The 25,244-nt window shown below is 46.4% G+C and overlaps 1 protein-coding gene across 1 annotated transcript in view; it reads right to left on the bottom strand.

The window, feature by feature from the left end:
- LOC147901319 (uncharacterized) overlaps positions 1–25,244 on the bottom strand; it is a 77,786-nt gene that overhangs the window by 31,899 nt on the left and 20,643 nt on the right. Inside the window, exons 6-7 of the mRNA XM_087376468.1 lie at positions 10,171–10,356; positions 42–3,908 (exon numbers count right to left, since the gene is read on the bottom strand). Coding sequence (XP_087232594.1) covers positions 42–3,908; positions 10,171–10,356 — 4,053 coding nt within the window. The remainder of the gene's footprint in view (positions 1–41; positions 3,909–10,170; positions 10,357–25,244) is intronic.

Below are 25,244 nucleotides of genomic sequence, written 5' to 3'. Positions count from 1 at the left end.
TCTTAGGAAAACTTTTAATTCATGCAACCAAAATACCTTACCTCAAGAAGTTTGACTTTATCTTTAAGATCAGAAAAATCCTTTGCATCCTGGGAAGGAGGGACAGTGGACAATGTCCCCACCTTGTTATTTGCTCTGGACAAAGTTCTTGGGGTCATAGATGGATGGTTGCCACCATTAGAAAATCTTTCTTCTCTCTCTTTTTCTTTCAACCTTTTTTCAGTGAAAGAAAGGAGGGCTGTTTTACGCTGAAGTTCCTCTTCAAGGGGAAACATTTTCTTTTTCAATTCTTCCTTGTTCTCCTCTTGTTCAGAGAGCTTACGCTTCAATTCGGTCACTTGCTTCCGGAGTCTTATTAAATCATTTCTTTGCTCGAGTTCAAGTCCTCTTTTGGCTCCCTTTGTATTTTGATTGTCTACAGCAACTTTAGAAAGCTTTAGTCTGCCTATGGCTTCCTCATTAGCTTTTGCTATGTCTTTCAAGTGTGCTAGCTCCTCTAAAAGTGTTGCATTTTGAATGTTCAATTTTTGGAGAGAAGTTTCCATCCAAATTTTTTCCAATCTCATTTCATGAAGGGCGGTCTTGGAAGCTTCTAATTCTACTCGTAGATGTTCACAATGCTGTAGTATATTTTTAGCATTTTCCTTTTCCTCAGCAAAACGTTTCTTTTCATTTTCAAACGAAGTTAATTTCTCCTCCAATTCAGCCACTTTTTTATCACATATATTTTTTTCTATCTTAATGTGATTCAATTCTTGGAGTGTCTCCTCCAGTTTCTTCCCTGTGTCAGCCCCTTGCTTCTTGGCTTCTTCAACTCTACAATCTATGTCCTTTTTCAAAGACATAGCTTCTGCATTGGTACGAGTTACAATCTTTTGCATATTTAACAATTCCTGATGCAGGCATATATTTTCTGCCATGTGTTGAGGTACTGTGGAGAGCGCCTCTGTTGTGAGTTTTCCTTTATGAGAAATTGATGACTGCTGTAGGTTTATATTTTGCAATTCTTTTTGCAGACTCTCTAAGAGAATGGATTCTTCTTTCTGGTTTATTTTGTGCATCTCTTCTGACTGGTTTTTCAATGCTTCGATCTTTCCATGTACTTCCTTCTCCTTCTCTTTGCCCTCTAAATGAAGCTTTTCCATTTCTCCATTTAACATAATTATTGATGCAGAATTTGTTATTCCCTTAACGTTACTTCCTGAAAGTGTTATCGAGGCATGTTCCAGGCTCTGTATCAATGTCTCAAGCTCACAAATAATCTTTTTGTGGTAATCAGCCTCTCCTCTTACCTCAGCCAGTTCAGACTGTGCCTGCTTTATTTCCTCTTCTTGATGCTTAATAACAGACTGCAATGCAGCCTCCAGCTCTCTTTTTTCATTCTGCATATCTTCTTTCTGTTGCTGGGCAAGTCTACACCTTGCCTCCAATTCATTCATATACTCTTGTCGCTGCCCAGGCCTGTCTTGTGTCACCTTTTCCACTTCATTTTGTAAATTTTCGTTTTTTCTCTGCAGGTCTGATGCTTGACTTTTAAGCAAGTAATTTGTGATATTGAAATTCATATCATGTGATTCAGCTTCCCCCATGGTTCTGTGACTGTTTGCAATGGTGGCCTGGAGCTTTTCTGTAAGGTCAGTGTTCTCTGACTGTAATTTCCAAGCCTTACTCTGAAAATCTTCGATTGACTCCTTCATTGACTCATTGTCTTTTAGCAAACCTGATACCTGAAGTTCCAACTCGTTTATTTTGAACTTGTCAATCCGGTTTTCCTCTGTAATATCTTGAAGTCTTTTTTGCAATATTTCCCTGGTTGTTTCTCCATCTGATAGTTTGAGGTCCATGTCCTTCAGCTGACCTTCAGCTGTGGCAATGTCTCTCAAAAGTTTTGCGATTTCAGCTTCGCACTCCTGAAGTTGATGAAATACTTTAGATTTGTTGTGCTCTGCATGTTTTAACTCCTCTTGTAACTCTGTGTTTGACTTCTCCAAAGCTTCCTTAGAGGCTTCAGCTTTCTCTTTTGTTGCAGAAAGTGAGGCCATCTGCTCATGCATTCTGACATTTTCTGCCTGTGTCTCTGCCATTTTTTTCTGGAGATCTGCACAACTGTTATGTGTTTTCAGTAGTTTCTCCTCTTTACTTTGCAGTTCATGTTGCAATGTGTCAATGACTTGACTGCTTTCCTCTCGTAAAGCTGTATGTGCAAGCTGTAAATCGTTTGACCTATTCCATACACTTTCATAATCTTCTGTGACTCTAGCCAGTTTTTCTCTCAAGCATTTTAGTTGGCCTTTTTGGGATGTAAGCAACGCTCTCTCTTTCTCATGCTCACTAATTTCGTTTTTCAAGGTATCCAGTTCGTTCATTAAAGAAGTACATTTGTTTTCTGAGCATTCCAACTGTGTTTCAAGGTGAGTGTTCTTAGATTGAAGAGTTATCATCAAAGAATTCAGGTCATCCAGAAGTGTTATGCTGCTGCCTGGCTGACTTTGACACAATCCTTCAGGAAGACATAGCTTTTCTTTGAGGTCAAGAACCATGGCTCTGAAGTTTTCTGCCTGGATATCTGGTGAGTCAGGGAGAACATCGACCTTATCAGAAATTGTTTTCATGAATAGAGACTGATCTGATACCATGGCAAGTTTTGACTCCATTTGAGCAATCACATTGTCTTTTGCATGTATTTCTTCATTTGCGGCCTTCAACTGCAATAACAGGTTAATATTTTCCTCAGTAAGCTCCTGTGTGTCCTTTTCCAGCTCATCTAAGTCCTTCTTAAGTAGATTTAGAGTTTTTTCTGATTCATTTCCATCCTTATTTGTTTCTTTTCTCTCCATTGCCTCAAGAGATTTGATTTTTTCTGTCAACTGTTGTATCTCTTCTTCACCCACTTGAAGTTTCTGTATCCAGGCTGCCTTCGTGTCCTCAAGGCTACCATCCTTCTCTCTTTCTTTCATCAAACAAGATTCATTTGTAAGCTCCTCTATTTCTTTGCGTCTCTTTTCCAATGATTCCTCCAAGTCCTGTATTTCCAGCAAAAGCTCTGAGTTGGACTCATTTGTCTTGTGAAGCTGTAATTCTAGGCTAATATTCATGCTTTTCTCATAAGCCAACTCCTCCTGCAGCTCTTTAATCTTGTTCCTTGCATCTTTGGCTTCCAGATATGCCTTCTGTTGTGCATGCTCTTTGTCTTGAGAAGCTTTTTTTGTGGATTTGAGCTGCTCTAATTCCATCTTAATACTCTCTAATTCTGTTCTCAATGCAGACAGCTCAATGGCCATCTCCAAGGCACTATTTGCCTCTGCAGCAAGGTGCTGCTTCAAGGTCTCTACCTCGCTGCTTGCTTGCTGTGAATTCTGTTGCCAGGAGGATGCCTCGTTGTGTAGCCCTTCAGGTGTTGTTTCTGCAACCTCAATGTTCAGACTCAGTGAGTTGCTCCTCCTGTGACTTTGAGCTGATGATCTATTTGAACCAAGTGGCAGGCTTCTGTGAACAATCTTGTGTTGTAATGACCACCTTCGCAGTTCGGCTGAGTTATTCACATGTCGCCCAGTTACATCATTTTGAGGTCTTGAAGTTTGAGCTAGCATCAATGTGTTGTCACCACATGATGTGGAAGGTTTACTGCCTACACCTGTAGCTGCACTGTTCAAAGGTTTGTAATTTTCTGGGTTGTTTATTGTACTGTCAGGTTCTCTCGCAGGAAGAAAGGATGATGTTATGTCACTGCAACCATAATCTTTGAGGGTTTCATGTGCTTCAGCTCCTCCTGGTGATGGTAAATCTATACTTTCTTTACTGATTTGGCTTCTAAATGCAGCAAAATCATCATGTGCTTCAGCTCCTCCCGGTGATTGTAGATCTATACTTTCTTTACTGATTTGTCTTCTAGATGCAACAAAATCATCCTGCACAAATCCCATTGTATGTTAGAATTTATTCCAATGATCTTGTCCTCGCTCCAGCTTTCTAAAAAGAATTGAAAAGTTTGCTACGAGACTTTTCAGAATTGAATTTCTTGCTAGTAAAATCTAAGAAGCATTTTACTTTTCAAACATGCAACACCTGATAGGCCTTCATAGCCTTCAATGGTTTTTACTCGTATTAAATACAAGGCAGCGGAGTTGAGGATGGGTTTGGTTTCTGAATCCCTAAGGACAGTAAGTCCAAGCGATAAATTTTTTGAGGTGCTACATCCATTTAAACCAGAACTTCTTGTCGACTAGGCTCTAGAATTAGAAGGTAGCATCAATTTTCGTCCCTTAGGCATACCCATGATGAGCTAGGGCCTTTAGGATAGAATCTATGAGTAAGAATCGTATATACAAACCCTTGGATATAAAGCTTTCCCAAAGAAGTATGACACTAGGTTCATTTGGCCTAAGCTGGACTTCCTCTCCTCTCTCTCACACATATCCTATTTCAAGTTTTTTCTCCATGGTTGTTGCTTTTGGTTCGAACGAGTTTCCTTGCTTGTTGTCTACCACCTCTCCCTCGTTCTCTCACTCAAGGTGGAAGGGCTGTATGGAGCTATCACCAGCTCCCTCCCAACAGCCTTTCATACCCAAGGCAAGCAGGAGGTGTGGAGGAAACCTGCATGCCAAACAAAAGAACCCAAACAAACTAAATGCTCAAACGAGAGATTTTGACGAATGAAGCTTCAAACAAAGGGGCAAGCATACGAGATTTCGATGAATGCCACTTCAAATGACGGAGCAAGCAAATACTCATGCTCAGCCTTATATTTTCTGACTTGGAGAGCTGGTACTAGTGTAGACACTCAGTCGCCTGCTACTAGGGATCGTGTTCCCACTATTTTGTCATTCCAAGGTCACTCTCGGTGTTATAATGTAGCACTTGAAAGGCGTTAATAAACCAAGGTATAGACCCTGGGACCTGATTCGTGACATACCTGATAGCTAGGCTGATTACCTTTGTGGTGATGCATGTTGCAAACACTCTAGATGTGTCCGATGACATCTTGAGGAGGCCACAGGATGAGGGCAGTTCACTTAATGTACAATTGGGGTACTAATAGAGTGGTGATCCCTGATAGAGAACAAATAGTGAAGGTTGACCTCGATTCGATGAGGATAGAGCCACTTAGAGATAGGAATTAGGATGAAGGGTCAGATACCATAGTGAGAACCTCTGACCAAGGTAGAAGCGCACCAATGTCAAGGATTCTAGATGATGATGAGATCATGAACTGGATGCATGTGATTGCCAGTATTGACTCAGTGAATGTAAGGACAATGACAACTTTGCCAATTGAAGTAGATGAGCAAGGCCAGCCTAAGAAAGCAATCCTTATGGAAGTTATGACATGGTCATATGGTCTCATACCAACACATATCAAAGGGGAGAGGGAGATCGAATGTCCATCAAGAACATATAATTTTGGCAGAGAATCCGTGAAGAATTAATGTTTGCTCCACATTCACACACTCTTTGTGCTCTAGACAAGGACATGAAGAGGACCATTAGAAAGAAAAAGTCAAAGGGGAGAGGGGGATCGACTGTCCATCTAATAATCAAGAACATATCATTTTGGCAAAGAATCCATGAAGAATGAATGTTTTCTCCACATTCACACACTCTTTGTGCTCTAAACAAGGACATGAAGAGGACCATTAGAAATAAAAAGTTTAGCGGCCCTAAGCGCATGGTTAAGGGCTAGCAGATGTTTTAATCCTGCTCAAGAGAAGAGGAATTAAAATCTAAGAGCTTGGGGGCAGGGATCTTAAATTTCCAAATAAGAGATCTAAGATTAGGCTCGGATGAGACATAAGACCCCTCTCCCAGCAAGTACTCAGGAGAAGGGCGTATCTAGAGAAAAAGTCCCTCGACATGATTGGGACAAATGGGGCTGCTCGGCTTCCTCCTTAGAAAAAGTCCCCATTCCACACACATCAGGGGATGAGCCTGCATGCTCCATACTGCCTCGAGTGGAGGGTGGATGCTGCCCATATCTTGGACGTTTTGCCGTTCCTGCAGGCAATCCCTCTTCTGTTCAGTCAGCCAGGCCACTTCTCTGCTGCTTCAAAAGACGCTTTGAGCCACATTCCCTGCCGTGAGATATTCTCTTACAAAAGTCTCTGCAACAACCTTTTGCATTGGGTTTGAGTCCGCAAGGACCCTCTGAATCTGTAGGGAATTGCAAAATTAAATCTGTAAAGCAAATACATTCTTTTGTTACAGCTAAATCTGTAGGGAACTGCAAAACTAAATCTGTAGGGAGCTGCAAAACTAAATCTGTAAAGCAAATACATTCTTTTGTTACAGCTTCTCCTGCAAGATCAGTTGATTAATGGGTCATTTTTAAATAGGCATGGCTCACCAATGTTGATCCCGGTGAAAGCTGAATAATTTATCAAAGTTCTATGCATGCTTCGTGCTCAAGATGCAAGCAGGGGTGAAGGAGGAAGGTGACCATACATACCTTTTCTCTCCATACATAGAAACTCAACAACCTCTAACCCTCTAGAACACTCCCTCTTCCCTCTTCACACCAAGTCCTACATTTTTTAATCAGGCCACTCTACCCCCCTCCAAATGGGAACATGACCTTACACCAACTCATTTCGTTACATATCTCAAGTCCCAGTGACCCGATTGACGTGAAACGGGTTTGAAAGCTCACTCAACACCCACCTCCCTCTGGACTGCATAGCAGAGGTGGACTTACAAAACACCTTTACACAGCCTCTCGCTCGGTGTCAATAAAACCCGCTAACCACCCCTAGTAGCAACAAAATAAATTTTCACATAACATGTCCCCCCCAGCTGCAGACTATGCAGCACGTACTCAACACCTGCATAAGCTCAACCTTCTAAGAGAGGTTCATCATCCTTTATCCAAAGAAAAATGCGAGACACTGCCATCCACTGTAAGAACGCTCATGAAGATAATCAGGACCTTACCAGCTCCCACATACATGCTGTCCACCATAAAAGATAACCAAAACATCAAGAGCTGAATAGAAACACCGCCATATAAGGCATCCATCCTTGCCACACAATGCCTTCCCCAACAATGCCTAGGCGGACGCCAACAAACAAGAGTTTCCTGCCCAATCTGAGTACTAACACCGTATTGGGCAATGGGAAGCACTCATACCAACATGACGACACATAGAATCCAACAGATCAGCCAACTCCCACCCCCTGACAAAACATGTGAGCCTTAGGATCTATGGAGCACTCTAAGGTGGATGGAACCTATGTGGAGACATGATGAAGAGAGTGCTCATGACATGTAGCTCAAGTCAATTAGGTTCCAAGATAGATTAGCTTGGACTCATAAAGAGAATCTTGAGATAGTGCAAAGTGCTTGATTTATATTACTTCAAATGAACCTCCCTTTTATAGGTGAGGGTACTTACATCCATTTGCTTGCTCACATGTGGGATATGTCCTCCATGCCATGTGGCAGCTTGCCCTTTACTCATACCTTTACTTTACATGTGCTCATGGCACCACAACTCTCAACACCTCCCCTTGGTGCCATGATCCTTTGGCTACTGCAAGGTGGTCAGATGTGAGTTACATTCCATCACCTCCCCTTAGTGCATGCATTGCTACTTAAGGTGGTCAAGTGTGGTTTTTACATGTCAATACCTCCCCTGGGTGCTTTCATAGCTACTCTCAGGTGGTCAGGCTTGATTTACAAAATATAGGCAAGGTTGGCAAGGTTTTTGTTTCTCAATACATTCCATTGATGTCACCTTTTGGCTCATGGCTTGATGATGATGCTATGTAGTTAACCTGCTGGTTCTTCAATCTGCAATCTTCTTCCTTGTGTAGCTTCATGCATGATGCTTTGTTCTTCCATGTGCCTTGATGCTTTATGTGTGGATGCCATGCTTCGTGCTATGGTCATCTCATGCACTTGTGCTTTTGGCATACTTATGTGCATTCATGCTTTGCTTTTCCATTTGTTGCAAAGGTCTTACCATGAGCTTCGTTTTGCTTCAATGGCAGTGTCTAATTGCATACAGTGATTCTGATCTGATAGGCGCGTAGAGCTCGAAAAGGCGATCACTTTTTTTTTTTGGAGTGTGTCCAAATTCTTCCTGGATTAGAAGTTACACCTTGTCGAAGTTTCTGTGAAGAAGAGGGCCTTTGATGATGTGGCACAGGGATTCACATGCTGAATTCCATACTGTGCTTAGTAGGGGCTATGTGCTTAGGTGGGACTGTGGTGGCCTATTACCCCAGTTTAGTTAACCTACAGTTACTCAAACTGTACCAAGGTTCAACTGACCCAAACAGTTAACTTAACCACAGTTAAAGGTTACCACCTTATCTGCCACGTGTCATTTTTCTGTGAGACCTTGGAGAAGAAGATAGTGGAGCGTTGCGAATGAATTCTGTCGTAGTAGCTGTGTCATTGGAAGTCCGTTGAAGAAGGCGGTGCTTCTATTGTGTGCCTTCGGAGCTTCCAGGTAGTTCAGGTCAGCTATGCATGGAGCTTGTGGGAAGCACTGTTGAAGGTCGTGGGCACGTTGGGCTCACATTGGAGGCTCGGTCGATGGCTGGAGGAAGCTTGGGCTGTGCCTCAAGAGCCGCGATTGCTTGAAGGCTGGTTAGGCGGTTGGGGCTGAGGTCGTTTGGAGCGTGGTGCTGAGACACTGTTTGGAGCATCGCGTGTTGAAGGTGTTTGCTGCAATCACATAAGTGGCTGTTGATGTCGATGGCCTTCTGTTGGAGCTGCCTCCTTTCGGTCGCCTAGGTTGTGGGCTTGTAGTGTTGGCTCGTTGCGGGATGTAGGAGCGCTTGGGCGCTGTTGGAGCAGGTGTTGGAGCAGGTCGTAGGCTTGAAGACTATGAGCAGAGCATGAGCTGCTGCTATTCCTTCTCATGGCAGAAGGTCGTTCGCTGGGATGGTTGTTTGTCGCTTCGTGGAGGCTATCCGTCTTGGAGCTTTGCTTGTTGATGGCCGATGCGGGTGCATTTTGTTGGAGCCGGTTGGCACGGCTGAAGCTCTGGAGCCTTGCAAATGGAGCTTCTCATGATGGCCAAGCAAGTGGTGAATCAAAGCCCCTCACAACGGAAATCAGGACCGTCACGAATAGCTGTCCTGGAGATTTGAATTTTGTTTTTGACAGTCCTGACGATTTCGGGGGGGTGTCATCTTGTTAACTCTAGGCAAGCAAAAGTGGCAGTTCCTTCTCAAGGATTTCTTCTTCGGAATGGCAGCTTTGCTGCGCTGACTGTCGTAGAGGTAAAGAGCTGTTGGAAGCTCCTCTAAGATAGGTTGATGACGGTCGTTGTTGTAGGTCGCGCGTAGAGGCTATTGTAGGTCAAGCCATTGGATAGGAGGATTGAATGGAATATTAAGCCGCTCCTCCCAAAGACAGACGAGCAACAAACAGTGAAAAAGAATGGACCCTTGAGAACCACAATCCCCTTCAACAAGATCTCTTAACAATCTCTAAAGAGAATGAAGAACTCTTTCTCATAAGAAGAAGAACTCTCAAGGGCTCTTTGAAACTCTCTAAAAAGAACGGAATTTTCATTCAATGCACGGAATTCTCTCAATCTAAAAACTAAAACTAACCTAGGAGAAAAACATGAGCTCCTAAGACATGCCTACAACTAATCTAGGAATGGGAGCAATCCTAATGAGCTACTAATGAGCTAAACTAGGAGAGCTAAACCTATGCTCTGATACCATGACAAAACTTGTGAGCCTCAGGATCTATGGAGCACTCTAAGGTGGATGGAACCTATGTGGAGACATGATGAAGAGAGTGCTCATGACATGTAGCTCAAGTCAATTAGGTTCCAAGATAGATTAGCTTGGACTCATAAAGAGAATCTTGAGATAGTGCAAAGTGCTTGATTTATATTACTTTAAATGAACCTCCCTTTTATAGGTGAGGGCACTTACATCCATTTGCTTGCTCACATGTGGGATATGTCCTCCATGCCATGTGGCAGCTTGCCCTTTACTCATACCTTTGCTCTATATGTGCTCATGGCACCACAACTCTCAACACCCCCTACCATGAGGCCCTTTCATCTTCACACAAGCCACAACCTTTGAGGTCACCTCCACAAACATAGGTCCCTTGGACTCACCCAGTTCATGATCTATAACTAGATACCCCTCAACAAGATCCAACTACCTCATCCCCGCAAGAGGCAATACCCTTAATCACATCACCTGAGTCATCAACAAAATCTGGAAGCACATGAGCATCCCCCCATTTGAAAAATGCTCATAGAAAAGTCCTGAAAGACACCCACCCTCACGTACATCACATTGACTTCTATGCATCATGTCTTGAATAAGAGCTTCACCCTCACTCATATTCTTTGCTGAAATATTTGGCTCTTCAGTCCCTTCATCCTGCATATCCAAAAATAACATCAAGAGATCAGGTCGAGCTTGAGTTGCTCCTCTCCCCGTGAGCTACTGCCCCCCCCCACTCTCCCTCTCTCAGCCAGCCCCCTCTCCCTCTCCCTCACCCTCGCTGCCCCCTCTCTCCCTCGCCTCACTGCTCCTCTCCCTCCCCTCTCGCCAGCCCCCCCTCCCTCCTCCCTCACTCTCCCTCTTCCCTTCCTCCTCCCCGCCCTCCCTCTCCCTCCCCGCCAGCCCACCCGCCCCCCTTCTCCACCCCCGCCCCCTCCCTCCTTCTCCCTCACCCGACAGCCCTCCCCGCCCCCCCTCTCCCCCACCCGACAGCCCCCCTGCCCCCCCTCCACCCCCGTCCCCTCCCTTCCTCTCCCTCCCTGCCCTCCCTCTCCCCCACCCTCCAGGCCCCCCGCCCCCTTCTCCACCCCCACCCCCTCCCCCGCCGTCCCTCTCCCCCCCGCGCTGCCCCTACCCTGCCCCCTCCCCCGCTCTCCCCCCCCCCTCCCGCCCCCTCCCTCCCTTCCTATCTGCCCCCTCCTTTCCTCTCCCCCGCCCTCCCTTTCCCTCCGCGCCAGCCCCCTCCCTCCCTCCTCACCCTGCCCCCTTCCTAACTCAGCTCCCTCCCTCCCTCCTAACCCTGCCCCCTTCCTTCCTAACTCAGCTCCCCTACGCCTCCCCCCTCAACCTACCTCCGTCTACCCCCCTCAGTCTATACTCTCCTTCCCTTCCCCGCTCTCCTACCCTCTCCTTTCTCCTTCCTGCACTCGTGTTCGAGGGCGTCTTGGGCAGTAGTTTCACGGACGAAGCTTTTTCAGTGTTGGAATCGGCCTTTTCACATCGATTGGCAAATGGATCCCCATTCATCCAATCTCCGTCCACTTCCCACAGGCCGCGAGAAGCGTCATTTTTTCAGAAGAGGAGTTGCAGCAACTCAAGAAAGATGTGGAATTAGAGGGCTCCACATCACTTTTCGCGTGCATCTTTGGGTCACCACTTCCAGATCACAGGCTAGAGACTGGATACTGGCGGCGTTACCAGGAGATCTCGCCCCACACCTCAGGGATATTCGACTTCTGGGATGTGGATTTCCCACGAGTTCACAGCCCTTGTTCTCAAAGCTAATCCCCTGGCTTTGGGTTCGAGGAGGATCTTTCTTTTACCCTATATCTTGGGCTTCGATCCGGTCGAGGAGGATAGGCAGGTCACATCACTGTTCATTAGATTTCCTGGTCTTCCTCAAGTCTACTATCGACTGCTTGCCACTATCGGAGCCACATTCGGAGTGGTCATTGAGATCCCCACCCTTCGTGGCATGCCTTCTTCCTTGGCAGAGGCAGTCAGTGCAGACGGGGTGCCTCGTGTTAGGGTCATTGTCTCTCGACCCTAACATCTCATATGACCAGTCACCTTGGTTTCTGACCACGAGGGGGCTACAAGAACTTCTTCCCCGCAGACTGTTCCTGCCACAGTCAGGACGACCGAGAAAGTGCAGGCACAGATGAGGACTCCAGACTCCTCTTCAGCCCAGCCACAGGCCTCCTCGGCACCCAGCTCCAGTTCTGTTGATAGAGGCCTGGCAGGTTCTTCTCCTCCATCTTTCATGAGTGCAGGTCTTCTTCGCACTCCTCGGTCAGACTTGCTTATCAGGAACTCTTTTTCGGCACTGGCAGATTCGGCGACTTTCATGGATGATGAGGAGTTTGTGCCCTCCACCTTAGGGGTCCCGGTCATGGGGATTCCTTTTGATAGGGCCTCCCCTTCAGCAAAAGTGTGGGGATCCTTTCACCTGTTGAGTTTCCTGTCCTCAGTAGGAGTGTTTCGGCCCAGGGGAAGATGGTCTCCTCTACTAGGTCGAGTAAGCCTTTCCATCCAGCATTCTCTTGTCGATGAGGATAGTCAGCTGGAACATACAGGGCCTAGGCGTAGTTCCACACTGTTGCCGTAGGCAGCTGATCCGGAATCAGCTTCATCCAGGTGTCACTAGAGGTGCTATTGATATCCTTTTTATCCAGGAACGCAAGTTGGATGCTAGTGATTGCTCTAAATCGGGCAAATGGCTTTCAAGACATAGCTTCTGGTCGCCTGCTATGGGCACAAGGGGAGGTACTTGCATTTCGCTCTCTCCCTCTATTCTCCCCTTGGTTGCTGGTCATGGTATTATTTTTCCCTCTAGAGCTCAATGGATCATTATTTTGATTGGAGGGCGTAAGATTGGTGTTCTCAATCCTTATGCTCCCAACAACAGAGGGGAGCGGATCTCCTTTTGAAAGGAGTTACCCTCTTGGGCCCCCATTGTAGATTCTTGGATCATTGGTGGCGATTTCAACATGATTGAGTTGCCATCAGACAAAAAGGGATATGTAGATGATTGGACACTTGACAGAGGAGGATCTATATGCATTTCTACTGGGGTTTCCACCTCATATCATTTTCCAGTGGTGTTGCAGATTCTTGAGTCTCATCAGAGAGGACGCTCTGCTAGTGTCAGGATTAGGAGAGCCTCACGGAGGATATTTTACAGATTTGGGTTTCTCACATACAGGGTGGAGCTGTCCGCCTATCTTAGGTAGTTGCAGCCTTATCCGGAATTAGTGACTATTATCATATAGTCGCTGATTCTAGGAGACGTGAGATTCTTAGACGTGAGATTGGTATACGCCAGCAGTTAGCGTCCCTTCAGAGGGAAGAGTAGAAGAGGCCCACAAATGCTTGGATTCAGGAGCGCCTTGCTCCAGCAAGGGCTCATATGCAAACATTGTTGGATCAGAGAGCAGAATATGCCTTTCATGCACGGGAATCCTTTTGGATTCAGATGGGTGGCAGGGTCAACAAACACTTTCTCTCTACTCATGGGCCTAGACATAGTAGAGATAGTGTCTCGCAGCTTGTTGACTCAAATGGGGTGTTACAGTCAGATCCTGATGCTGTCATGCGTGTAGCTTCAGATATTTTGGCATCCCTTCTTACTGCAGATCCAGACACACAGGCTATAGATGATGCCAGAGAGGTTATTTGGCAGTGTATCCCTGTACTGGTGAAGGATGAGATGTATGTTTCTCTGGATGCACCTTTCACCAATGCAGAATTCAAGACTGCATTACTTGCCCTTCACAAGGGCAAGTACCCAAGTTTGGATGGACTTACCCCTTCCTTTTTTATTACTTTTTGGGAGCAGATTGGCGATCACATCACATCAGCTCTGCAGAACGTGTGGGACTCTGGTGAGATGCTGGACTCACTTACAGATGGTCTCATTAATCTCAACCCAAAGGGGGGTAATAGGAATCTAGTGTCTCAACGGAGACCCATCACTCTATTGAGCACTTTTTATAAGATTCTGGCGAAAGCCATCAATCTGCGGCTACAGGTTTTTCTTCCAGATTTGGTTCATGACACGGACAGGGTTTTGCATGGCAGAAGTATTTTTTATAATATTTTCTCATTTTGGGAGGCCTCAAAATGGGCCATGCAGAGCCGCTAGACATTGGCCATTCTACTCTTGGACTTTGAGAAAGCTTACGACAGAGTAGACTGGGATTTTTTAGAGGGTACTCTATCTCGCTTTGGTTTGTCAGATGCATGGATTAGAGAAGTATCCTCTCTCTACAGATCAGCCCATAGCCAGGTGCTTATTGGGGGGGTAAGAGGGGACAGATTTCAGATTTGTAGATCAGTCCGCCAGGGATGTCCTCTTGCCCCTTTTCTTTTTCTGTTTGTGGCGGAAGCTATGAGTATCTACCTTAGATCTCAAGCTGATATTTATGGGCTGAGGCTTCCTATCCGCCGGGAAGAAGAGCTCCAGGATAGTGAGTTGGCAGATGACACGGCTGTTTTTTTGGATGCCACCCCCATGACACTCACTTCATTCCGGACAGCCTTGGATTTATTTTACACGGCTGCAGGTGCACACATTCCCCGGATTGGGGTAATGATATTGGCTTCACTTGGGTACAGAGGGGCGTCTCCATCAGATATTTGGGCTGCCAGGTTGGGGTGGGCATCTCTCCCTCACAACAGTTTGCTCTGGTGTTGGAGAGCATTAGAAGAAAGCTCCTTTTCTGGAGCTTAGCCAAACTTGACTTGGCTTCTAGGGTGGTGGTGGTTAACTAGGTTCTTCTAGCCACAGCATGGTTTGTTTGCTCTTGTTGGTGCCACTCTAGGGATTGTATCACTTAGCTTAAGAGTCCCGTAGAAAACTTTTTATGGAGTGGTCTAGATGGTACAACTGATGTTATAGCCAGGGTGGCTTGGGAGAACTTGATTCTTCCTACAAGAGAAGGGGGTTTGAATATCATCGACCCAGATCTACAGTGTAGAGCCTTACTTTGCAAGGTCGTCGTGAGAGGACTTATGCTAGGACAAGAGCCTTGGAAGGATTTCTTTATCAGATGCATACAATCTCGCACGCCCACTTCAGGAGAAGATTAGACACACAGTATCAGATGGGTTTTCACCACAACCCACCTCAGATCTCCCTCTTCCCCTCTTATGGTTGCTATCCTGAAAGCATGGGCTAGCTTCAGGAGTAGACTTCGCAGGATTCCCCCATCCACCCGTGAAGAGATTGAAAGGCAGCCTATCATGTGGAATGACAGTATTTTGGATCAGCATGGTTGGAGCTTCTCCTTACATGCAGTGGCCAAGATGGGAGAGGGGCCCTGCATCTACTGTGGGAGCATGGAAAGCATTCAGGAAGCTTCCTGCAGACCGATAGGCCCAGATGGTTCTTAATCTCAGAGGAAGTGCAGGGAGAGTCCAACAGATTGATGCAGCCTTGCCCTTGGATTGGGTGGACACTGATGACATGCCTATTACTTGCTCCACCTGGATGGGGGCATTTTTCAGATTGGGAGTTCCTTTACAGGTGATTGCTTTTCATGATACACATGAGGATGCCTTAGTCTTTGATGTTTCTTCGGGAGGCAGGCTGTTTAGATCCACAGACGATATCTTGTTGGAGGTACCGTTTCAGCCAGTCAGGATAGTGGGCTTCATGGAGCATGGCTCTCTTTCACAGTGGTACTTGGATCCTGACCCGCTTCTCATCGCCCTGGGCTCATGGAGGCTGTGGCTCTATGGAGGTGTCCCAATTAAGCTTTTGCAGTGGGACCCTGGGGAATGGAAATGGATAGATGAAGGGCACCGAGAGAAGGGCATCCCCTTCTTTCGTTACACGGTCAGTAATGCCAAGAAATTCCAACTCAGCTGTAGGGGTTGGAGGCCTACCAGAGCTCCTCATTGGGAGAACTTTCAGATTTCTGTTGACTTGCAGAAATTTTTTTGGCAGAGGCTTTGGAAATCCCACCGGAATAGAAAAATCACTCTCTTCTTTTGGCTTTCTATTCATGGTGGGATGGCAGTGAACCAATGCAGATCCAGATTCGGAGCTGACCCTTCTTGCCCTCGTTGCCTTTCTGCTTTGGAGACAATACAACACTACCTTTGGGATTGTAGACATGCGAGAATCATATGAAAGGGGATGGCAAGACTTTTCAGCACTTTTATTCACCTACCTTTCTATATGACCTGGGGATCAATGGCTTGGCTCACTCTTTCAAGGCCCCAGGTCTTCTTTGAGAGACTTGACTCCTCTTGGGCTCTTCACATCCGATGACACCTTGTGGAGTCGTGCTCTCTAGAGGATGTTCTGGCCACTCTCTTCAGGGCTGCTCATTCCTCGGTTGACTCTCCATGGGAGGTCTTAGCTAGCATTGCAGCATGGCACATTTGGAGAGCCAGATGCACTGAGGCTTTGGAGGGTTCTCAGGTTCACCCTTCTCAGATCTTGGCCAGTACTTGGACAGATACGGTACACACTCTGATGGCCATTTGGGCGACCATGTAGGGATCATCTCGAGTAGCCTCCTCTAGGAGAGTTACTTTTCTCAGAGATTGGAGAGACTCTCCCTTCTTTGCTGAGACTTCTACAGGGTTGAGTTGGCATTTTCAAGCTCAGCCTTGGTTTCTTTCTACCTCATTCCTCTAAGGTGTTTTTATTACATGCTTAGCATGTTGTATTTCCGCACAGAGCTTGCTCTAGCGAGTTTCTTTCTTACTTTATAGAAGTCTCTTTTTTGCCAAAAAAGAAAAAAGCTTCATCCAAAAGGGCTTCAAGATCAGCATCGATCACTTCATCACTGTAACATGCAACGGCAGTAATCACCATGAACATTACACCTCTTGCATATGTTCGATAAAATCCTACACGTTTTGAGAACCATCACCATGGAAGTAGCTGTTTTTATTGTAACTCCATAGATGCCGAGCCCTAGACCTCTTCCCTTTCCTTCCCTCGAAGAAGGAGATCTTCTACCATTTTTGTGCAACGTTATATCACACTTGCAAACCAAACGGGTCCCCCAAGCTATCCAAAAAGCATGTATTCACCGTAGGCTTTCAACCACCTTACGCATGCATCAAGTCACCTTCCGTATCCACACAGTCAAGCAGCCTCAGAAACCTCTGTAAACAGTCCTACACAGCCATCTTTGTAATGATCTACCAACCAAACATCTTTGACTACTCCATCCGACAGTGCTCACATAAAGAACTATGAATTGGGCATAAAAGTGTCCCAAAAGTCGCTGACAAACCCCTCAAAACTGAGCTTGAGACCATAAATTACACTTTTTTTCTGTTATTGTCCACAATTTTCCAACCTGCATCGAAACTCTCCGTTCACCTTAGGTAGCCACTATTCTATTCTTTAATTTTGCACATCGCCCCTCTGCCGAATACAATTGCATGTTGATCAAGCATAGCTGCCCGTATTGCCTATCCACTAGCTTGCCCAAGAGGGCTCTGCTCTGCATCTTCGAGTCAATGATGCCCAAACTGTGCATGTGGCATGATCACTATTTGCCATGCCACTCGGGCTTTGGTCTTCCACGTGCCATCCAATCCTGTCCAAAGGATGTTACACACCAAGCATCTCAGCTGCCCCATACACCCTCGATGGAAGCACTATGTACCAGGCCATGGCAAGGACCTGGTTGACTACCCGAGTGCTCAGGCTAAGGAGACTCTATAGGTATGGAGAAGTAGACACTGACAATGTTCGATGCCATGATGGAGGATCAATTGTATCGGATGATGGACGAGTGGATGGGCCCACAGGGGCTAGATCTATGGTTATGGTGCTTCTACTCAATTCCAACTGGGCTTTACCCCAAAGAGGTTGGATCTGGTTTGGCACTTGGAGTGATTTGCCTGCCGCTATGTGGATAAAAATGAAAAAATATTTTTCACTTGTTGCATGTTGCTGGGTGAGTGCATAGCTATGTACATAGCTAGTTGGTGGTGGCTTTGAGTAATGGACACCCTCATGATGGACTCCACACTGATGATATATTATCTTGAGATGGAAGACACTTCTATAGGGACTCTGGGAGATGATGAAGTGCAGTGAAGGAGCACCAAGCTAATCCAGAGCATGGTATTCAGAGTGTGACGGGGTTTTGTTGTGGGATGACATACATCTTTCATGGTTGTCCCGAGTCCTTCTATATGAGGGCATGAACTAAATGCTAAGTGTTGGTGGCATGCAAGTGATAGAATGCCTAACTAGAACCATATATGCATCAACGTCTAAGATTTGGAGTGGTAAAATACCATTGTTGAGGTGGCTAAATGAAGCTGAGGTGGCCAAATTGATTTCGAAAAGAGCATGCATGCACGTGGCTACGTGATGAAGGGAAGCTTCTGGTCGTGAGCTAGTGATACGCGAGGATGGCAACTATGAAGGTGGCACGAGGATCCTACACGAAAGGTCGGATCGGGGCAAAGAGGCCTCAGGAAAAGGAGAGCTCAGGGAGTTGGACGACTGGGGAAGAGGCTAGAGCTGTCTGGGCAAAAGGAGGAGAAGGTGATCATGGGCTCACAGAGAAGGCGAAGGGAGCTCAGAGGTAGCTTGGAGGAGAACCGTTAGCTACGTGGAGATGACAAAGGAAACTGAGTAGGAACCATAGGAAGAAAGGCTCGCAGTGGATGGAAGGTCCTGGAAGAGGAGGGACGTGGGCTTGCAGTCTAGGAGGAGGAAGCTCATGAGAAGGAGCTGAGGAAAAGGGAGGGCAGCACGCGCTCCATGAGGGGAAGAGAAGTTGTGAGGCTACGAGGATTGTGTGGGCTAGGAGGACTTGAGACGACGGAGGTCGTTTGTTCTGCAAGCTGGGAGATCTTGAGACAGGGATAGTGTCTTTGAGGAGGGAGTTCGGGTCCGCAGATGGAGAGATGGACTATTGTGCTGGTCCAGAGGACAGACTATTTTGGCATTGGTCATGAGCTTCTAGCCAGGGGCGGCGTCGATACTATGCTGGGAGGACAGTGCACGACAGAGGGGATCTGATGTTTGTTGTGTTGAAGAAGATCGTGAGCAAGGGTTGCACACAGGTGTAGGGAATCATTGCGTAGAGGCAGCGACAAACCACACGGGCGACTCCAGGGAGGAGAGGCTCATGATGTTTTGTTTGAGGTCAGCATCGTGGTGAGATTGATGGGCTGAATCTCGAGAGCAGGAACTCTTTATGTATGAGGTTCCTGGATCGTGGGCAAGCAGAAAAGATATTCGACATTCTATAGAAGACAAGATAATGTGTGTATTGTGGCTGGTTGATATCACAACGTGAGCACACAAGGGATTGAGCGTATGTTTTGAAGGTTTCCAAGTAGCTGGTGCTTGGTTGAGAAGCCATCGTTGTGTAGAGTGTTGCGGGCTGAAGCTGCTGGATGAGGGAGGTTTGTAGTGGAGGAAAGAGAACCGTGTGCGGTGGAAGGTGGGAGATTTTGGAGGGCGTCTCAACGATGGAGGAATATACACTAGGACTAGGGGAGAAGTTCGGGGATCAGTCTTCATAAAGAGAAGAGAGGAAGGCAAAGATAATGCTGCTTATAAGCCAGGTGTTGAGTGCTAGCCTCAGAGACCTTGGCCATGAGGGATGACGGGAATCATGAAGTGCACCACTTGAGTTTGGGTCAACTCAGATATAAGAATCTCAATGGGAGCTTGTGGATGGCGGATTTTCAAAAGAGAGATTATGGGTAGTAAAAGGCTTGTAGTTGCAGTCCAAAGGTGCAGTGCTTGTGTGTCTATCGGTGTGGGTTCTCTTACAGGGCAGTAGTTTGAGCATACAAGGTAGTTAGCTACTTAAGGTCAAAGAGATCCGGGGTTGTTCTTCATGGACTTTGTCAGGGGAAATGCGAGCATGGTTGTTACGCAATCCTGAAGTTGTCATTTTCTAGAGTTTTATGGTTCATGGGTCATCTATGTTCTCGAGCTTAAGCTCAGTTGGTAGGAGCTTGTGTTGGGTTGTGTAGTCCACTCGTTTTCTTTCTGAGGTTGTTAGGCTTCCGGAGGAAATGTGGCTAGAGTGTGAGTTGTGTCCGGAAGTGTGTAGAGACAAGGATGTGGAATGAATGCCTTTTACCTTGCGATTGTGTTGTTCGGTTGTTTTAAACGTGATGAGGGTGGCTGTGAAGGCGGATTGGGCTCTACTGCTTTTGTCCATCCACGTTTTGGTGCCTCCACGGAGGACTGTGCACTTTAGTTTACAAGTGTGAAGCTGTGCAGTCAGTTTTAGTGTTGAAAAGCTGAAAGAGATGGCACAGGACTTTCCAGAGTTCTGGGGGTTACCGCATGAAAGTGTGTCTAAGTTTCTGGAAAAGATGGAGTTTACAGCCCTGATGAAGGATAGAGAAACTCCAGAGATCCTTTCTCAGATCTTGACCTTTTGTTTACAGGGTGATGCAAAAGCATGGTTACAGATGTTTGTGACCACCTTCAGAAATGCTCAACAGCATGACCCTGAGTATGGTGTGGTCAGAGCTGCTTTCTTGGCACAGTTTATCTGTGTGAGGAGTCCTAATGAAGTATGGAGGGAGTTGTGCAAAATTCAGCAAAAGGATAGTCAGGATGTGGATCAGTATCTGATAGAGTTTGGTAGACTGTGGAGTCTATGGTGTGAGGCTTTGATTCCTGAAGTACCCCTGCAGATGATAAAGAGAGACCGTTTGAAGGTGGAGCTAAGGAATATTGATAGTTTTGAGGATGCAGTCAGAGTGGCCAAGGAGAAGGAGTGGAAAGTCAAGAGATTGAGGCAGCTTGGCATGCAAGAGGAGCCTAAAACCCTGGTCACCAGGTCAGAAATGATTAAGGCATATGTAGAGAGAGAGCCGGTGTCTGTTCCTATGCAGGATGATTCCCTGAGAAAGGATTTGCATGAAGCTGTGGAGCTGATGAAAACACTCAGCCTAAGTTGGATGGAGATTGCAAGAAGAAGCAGAGGTCAAAATAACAGGAGAGAGGCTATGGATGGAGGAGAAGGAAGTTCAGCTGGTGCAAGGAGAGTACCAGGTTATGTGATGAGCTGTAGGCTGGAATTGGAAGAGGAACCTAAGGAGACAGTCATAGATGAAGAGAGAGATTTTTTGAGTGAGACAGAGGAAGAGAGCATCTCATCAGAGGAAGAGAGTCAGTTGTCTTCACTGTGGAAGAAACCAGATGTTGATGATGTAGGGGAGCTGGAAATCATTACACTTATGAGTGGAGGCTTGTCAGTTGCTATGGAGGAGGGAGTTGCTCAACCAGTTCTGTGTGAGGTGGCTGAGGAGAGCCCAAGAGAAGGGGTTGCTGCCATAGATGGCAGAAATGTTGAGAGCCCATTAAAGGCAGCTAAGGATAAGTCTGTGTGTGTTGATGATGATCATGCTCCAGGGTTATGTGATGATATGCCTATGATGGCTGAATGCAATCAGTTCGTGGTTGACACTGTGATTGTGCATACCGAAAGGGCTGAGGTTTCAGGTTCAGCAAGTAAGGAAGAGAGAGGTGAAAGTAGCAGTGAAGATGCGAGCTCAATCATGTCTGATAATGATGAAGCTGATGTGGCTATTACTGATAAAGTGAAAGACCTACAGTTAAAACACTTAGTTTGGGTGGGGCCAGCAAGTATTGATTGTGTGTATGTGGACTATGATGTGTATGATGAGGTTGAGATTGTGTGGATAAAAATGAAAAAATGTTTTTCACTTGTTGCATGCTGCTGGGTGAGTGCATAGCTATGTACATAGCTAGTTGGTGGTGGCTTTGAGTTATGGACACCCTCATGACGGACTCCACACTGATGATATATTGTCTTGAGATGGAAGACACTTCTACAGGGACTCTGGGAGATGATGAAGTGCAGTGAAGGAGCACCAAGCTAATCCAGAGCATGGTATTCAGAGTGTGACGGGGTTTTGTTGTGGGATGACATACGCCTTTCATGGTTGTCCCGAGTCCTTCTATACGAGGGCATGAACTAAATGCTAAGTGTTGGTGGCATGCAAGTGATAGAATGCCTAACTAGAACCATATGTGCATCAATGTCTAAGATTTGGAGTGGTAAAATACCATTGTTGAGGTGGCTAAATGAAGCTAAGGTGGTCAAATTGATTTGGAAAGGAGCATGCATGCACGTGGCTACGTGATGAAGGGAAGCTTCTGGTTGTGAGCTGGTGATACGCGAGGATGGCAACTATGAAGGTGGCACGAGGATCCTACACGGAGGGTCGGATCAGGGCAAAGAGGCCTCACGAAAAGGGGAGCTCAAGGAACTGGATGACTGGGGAAGAGGCTAGAGCTGTATGGGCAAAAGGAGGAGAAGGTGATCATGGGCTCACAGAGAAGGCAAAGGGAGCTCAGAGGTAGCTTGGAGGAGAACCGTGAGCTACGTGGAGATGACGAAGGAAACTGAGTAGGAACCAGAGGAAGAAAGGCTCGCAGTGGATAGAAGGTCTTGGAAGAGGAGGGACATGGGCTTGCAGTTTGGGACGAGGAAGCTCATGAGAAGGAGCTGAGGAAAAGGGAGGGCGGCGCACGCTCCATGAGGGGAAGAGAAGTTGTGAGGCTACGAGGACTGTGTGGGCTAGGAGGACCTGAGACGACGGAGGTCGTTTGTTTTGCAAGCTGGGAGATCTTGAGACGGGGATAGTGTCTTTGAGGAGGGAGTTCGGGTCCGCGGATGGAGAGATGGACTATTGCGCTGGTCTAGAGCTGATGAACAGAGGACATACTATTTTGGCATTGGTCATGAGCTTCTAGCCAGGGGCGTCATCGATACTATGCTGGGAGGACAGTGCGTGACAGAGGGGGATATGGTGTTTGTTGTGTTGAAGAAGATCGTGAGCAAGGGTTGCACACAGGTGCAGGGAGTCATTGCGTAGAGGCAGCGACAGACCACAAGGGCAACTCCAGGGAGGAGAGGCTCCTAATGTTTTGTTTGAGGTCAGCATCGTGGTGAGATTGATGGGCTGAATCTCGAGAGCAGGAACTCTTTATGTACATAGGTTCGTGGATCATGGGCAAGCAGAAAAGATATTCGACGTTCTATAGAAGACAAGATAATGTGTGTATTATGGCTGGTTGATATCACAACGTGAGCACACAAGGGATTGAGCGTATGTTTTGAAGGTTTCCAAGTAGCTGGTGCTTGGTTGAGAAGCCATCGTTGTGTAGAGTGTTGCGTGCTGAAGCTGCTGGACAAGAGAGGTTTGTAGTGGAGGAAGGAGAACCGTGTGCGGTGGAAGGTGGGAGATTTTGGAGGGCGTCTCAACGATGGAGGCATATACACTAGGACTAGGGGAGAAGTCTGGGGATCAGTCTTCATAAAGAGAAGAGAGGAAGGCAAAGATAATGCTGCTTATAAGCCGGGTGTTGAGTGCTAGCCTCAGAGACCTTGGCCATGAGGGATGACGGGAATCATGAAGTGCACCACGTGAGTTTGGCTCAACTCAGATATAAGAATCTCAATGGGAGCTTGTGGATGGCGGATTTTCAAAAGAGAGATTATGGGTAGTAAAAGGCTTGTAGTTGCGGTCCAAAGGTGCAGTGCTTGTGTGTCTATCGGTGTGGGTTCTCTTACAGGGCGGTAATTTGAGCATACAAGGCAGTTAGCTACTTAAGGTCAAAGAGATCCGGGGTTGTTCTTCATGGACTTTGTCAGGGGAAATGTGAGCATGGTTGTTATGCAATCCCGAAGTTGTCATTTTCTAGAGTTTTATGGTTCATGGGTCATCTATGTTCCTGAGCTTGAGCTCAGTTGGTAGGAGCTTGTGTTGGGCTGTGTAGTCCACTCGTTTTCTTTCTGAGGTTGTTAGGCTTCCGGAGGAAATGTGGCTAGAGTGTGAGTTGTGTCCGGAAGTGTGTAGAGACAAGGATGTGGAATGAATGCCTTTTACCTTGCGATTTTGTTGTTCGGTTGTTTTAAACGTGGATGAGGGTGGCTGTGAAGGCGGATTGGGCTCTACTGCTTTTGTCCATCGACCGCCTCAAGTTATGCTCACGCATCCGAATTACTGGTGGATGCTTCAGCAGTGCACTTAGCTATTTGGGATAGATATCTCCTTCATGCTGCAGTGGACATGGAAGGTTGGTATTGAGGCAGTCGCGACCTTGGTATGTTGAAACACAGACACATATTACTCTTCTTCCAAATCCTCTTTGAAGTCACACAGGTCAGATCCCATCCATAGGCGAGCTTGGTTTTCTACCACATCCTCCCATGAGCTGGACGGTGGTGAGTTGGAACATGCATGGGCTCCGCGATCGTGCACATATTCAACCACAGTATCTGATACATCGATAGGAATTGCAAAGAGCAATAGTAGGACGGATGGTAGATTTTCTCTTGATTTAGGAGCACATGCTTTCTGTAGTAGACATTATATGTCACCACCACCCCCTCCTTGGGAGGAGCCTAGAGGTTTTCTCCCCAACAGTAGGCCGGAGTGGAGGGGTCTACATCTCAGTCTCCCATGCAGTAACCCTGTACTTTCTAAACTTGCAACTGAAAAAGCGCAATAGATGCAATAAGAAAGGAGAATGTGGATGTTAAAACATGTTAGGGGAATAAGCTTGAGTAATAAAAGCACTTCGGCTTCAAATGTAGAATCTTGAAGGCAGCCCAATAGCATTGGATTCCAAGACATTGAGCATACTGAAGGATGAAAATACAGCACTTCAAATTATGCTTGGAGGAGCTTAAAACTATCCATTAACAAGTCTTGGAGGAATCCAAGAAGATAAGAGGGAAAAATGGCAGCCAAGATGGAGGAGCACTCCAAGGTCGCTCAATCTTGGTCACAAGTTATTAAGGGGCAGAAACCCATGAAAGTCATCATCCAAGGAATGCTTGAGGAAAATACCAAGAGGAAAAGCAAAGCTTTGAACCCCAAGAAGGTAGGCAAGATAGAGGCTGCAATCAGCCCACTGGAAAGAGCCAAGGAATCGATGCATACCAGGGTGGGAAAGGATGAGACAAAGGACAAGCCATTGATCATCAAGTTCAAGGATGCAACTGTGAGACAACAAGTCTAGGCAAAAAGAGCAAAACCTGAGAGGTACCATGGTCTTCATCAATGAAGGCCTCACATATGCAGATAGAACAATTAGGATAGGACGTCCCCCCCTTCTCCAAATAGGAGTATGTAACATGTGGGACTACCAATGCTTTGTCATTTACTTTCTGGAATGTGAATGATACTTTGTGATTCTCACCAGGCACCTTTCTGGAGACTTCCCGGGGGAAAGATCTCATATATTATACTAGAGCCCTGAGAGGGAACAATTGATAGTACATTGGTATACATGGCATTCTGCATACTAGTCAGAGACCCGCATGGACAGAGGAGTGCAGGAAAGAAGTAGCAGTTTTCTTTTTGTTTCATCTACAGAAATAGATCACTGTCACTGGCATGGATGAGCACGCTCGCTATATGCGGATCCCACTCAGGAGACCCCAGACCACAGACGTGTACATTGTAGCATGCTATTTCCCTTCATAGACATCTGGTTATGCTAGGATTGCTTCAAGGAGAGGGAAGCTCTCACCCTTCCCGGTATTTTACGA

The sequence above is a fragment of the Dipteris shenzhenensis genome, chromosome 6 (genome assembly GCF_047967505.1).
Source record: "Dipteris shenzhenensis isolate YYH24624 ecotype China chromosome 6, Dip_SZ_1.0, whole genome shotgun sequence".
In the NCBI taxonomy this organism is placed as follows: domain Eukaryota; kingdom Viridiplantae; phylum Streptophyta; class Polypodiopsida; order Gleicheniales; family Dipteridaceae; genus Dipteris; species Dipteris shenzhenensis.
The sequence above is the reverse complement of the archived record's forward strand: the minus strand, read 5'-3'. Positions and strand labels throughout refer to the sequence as shown.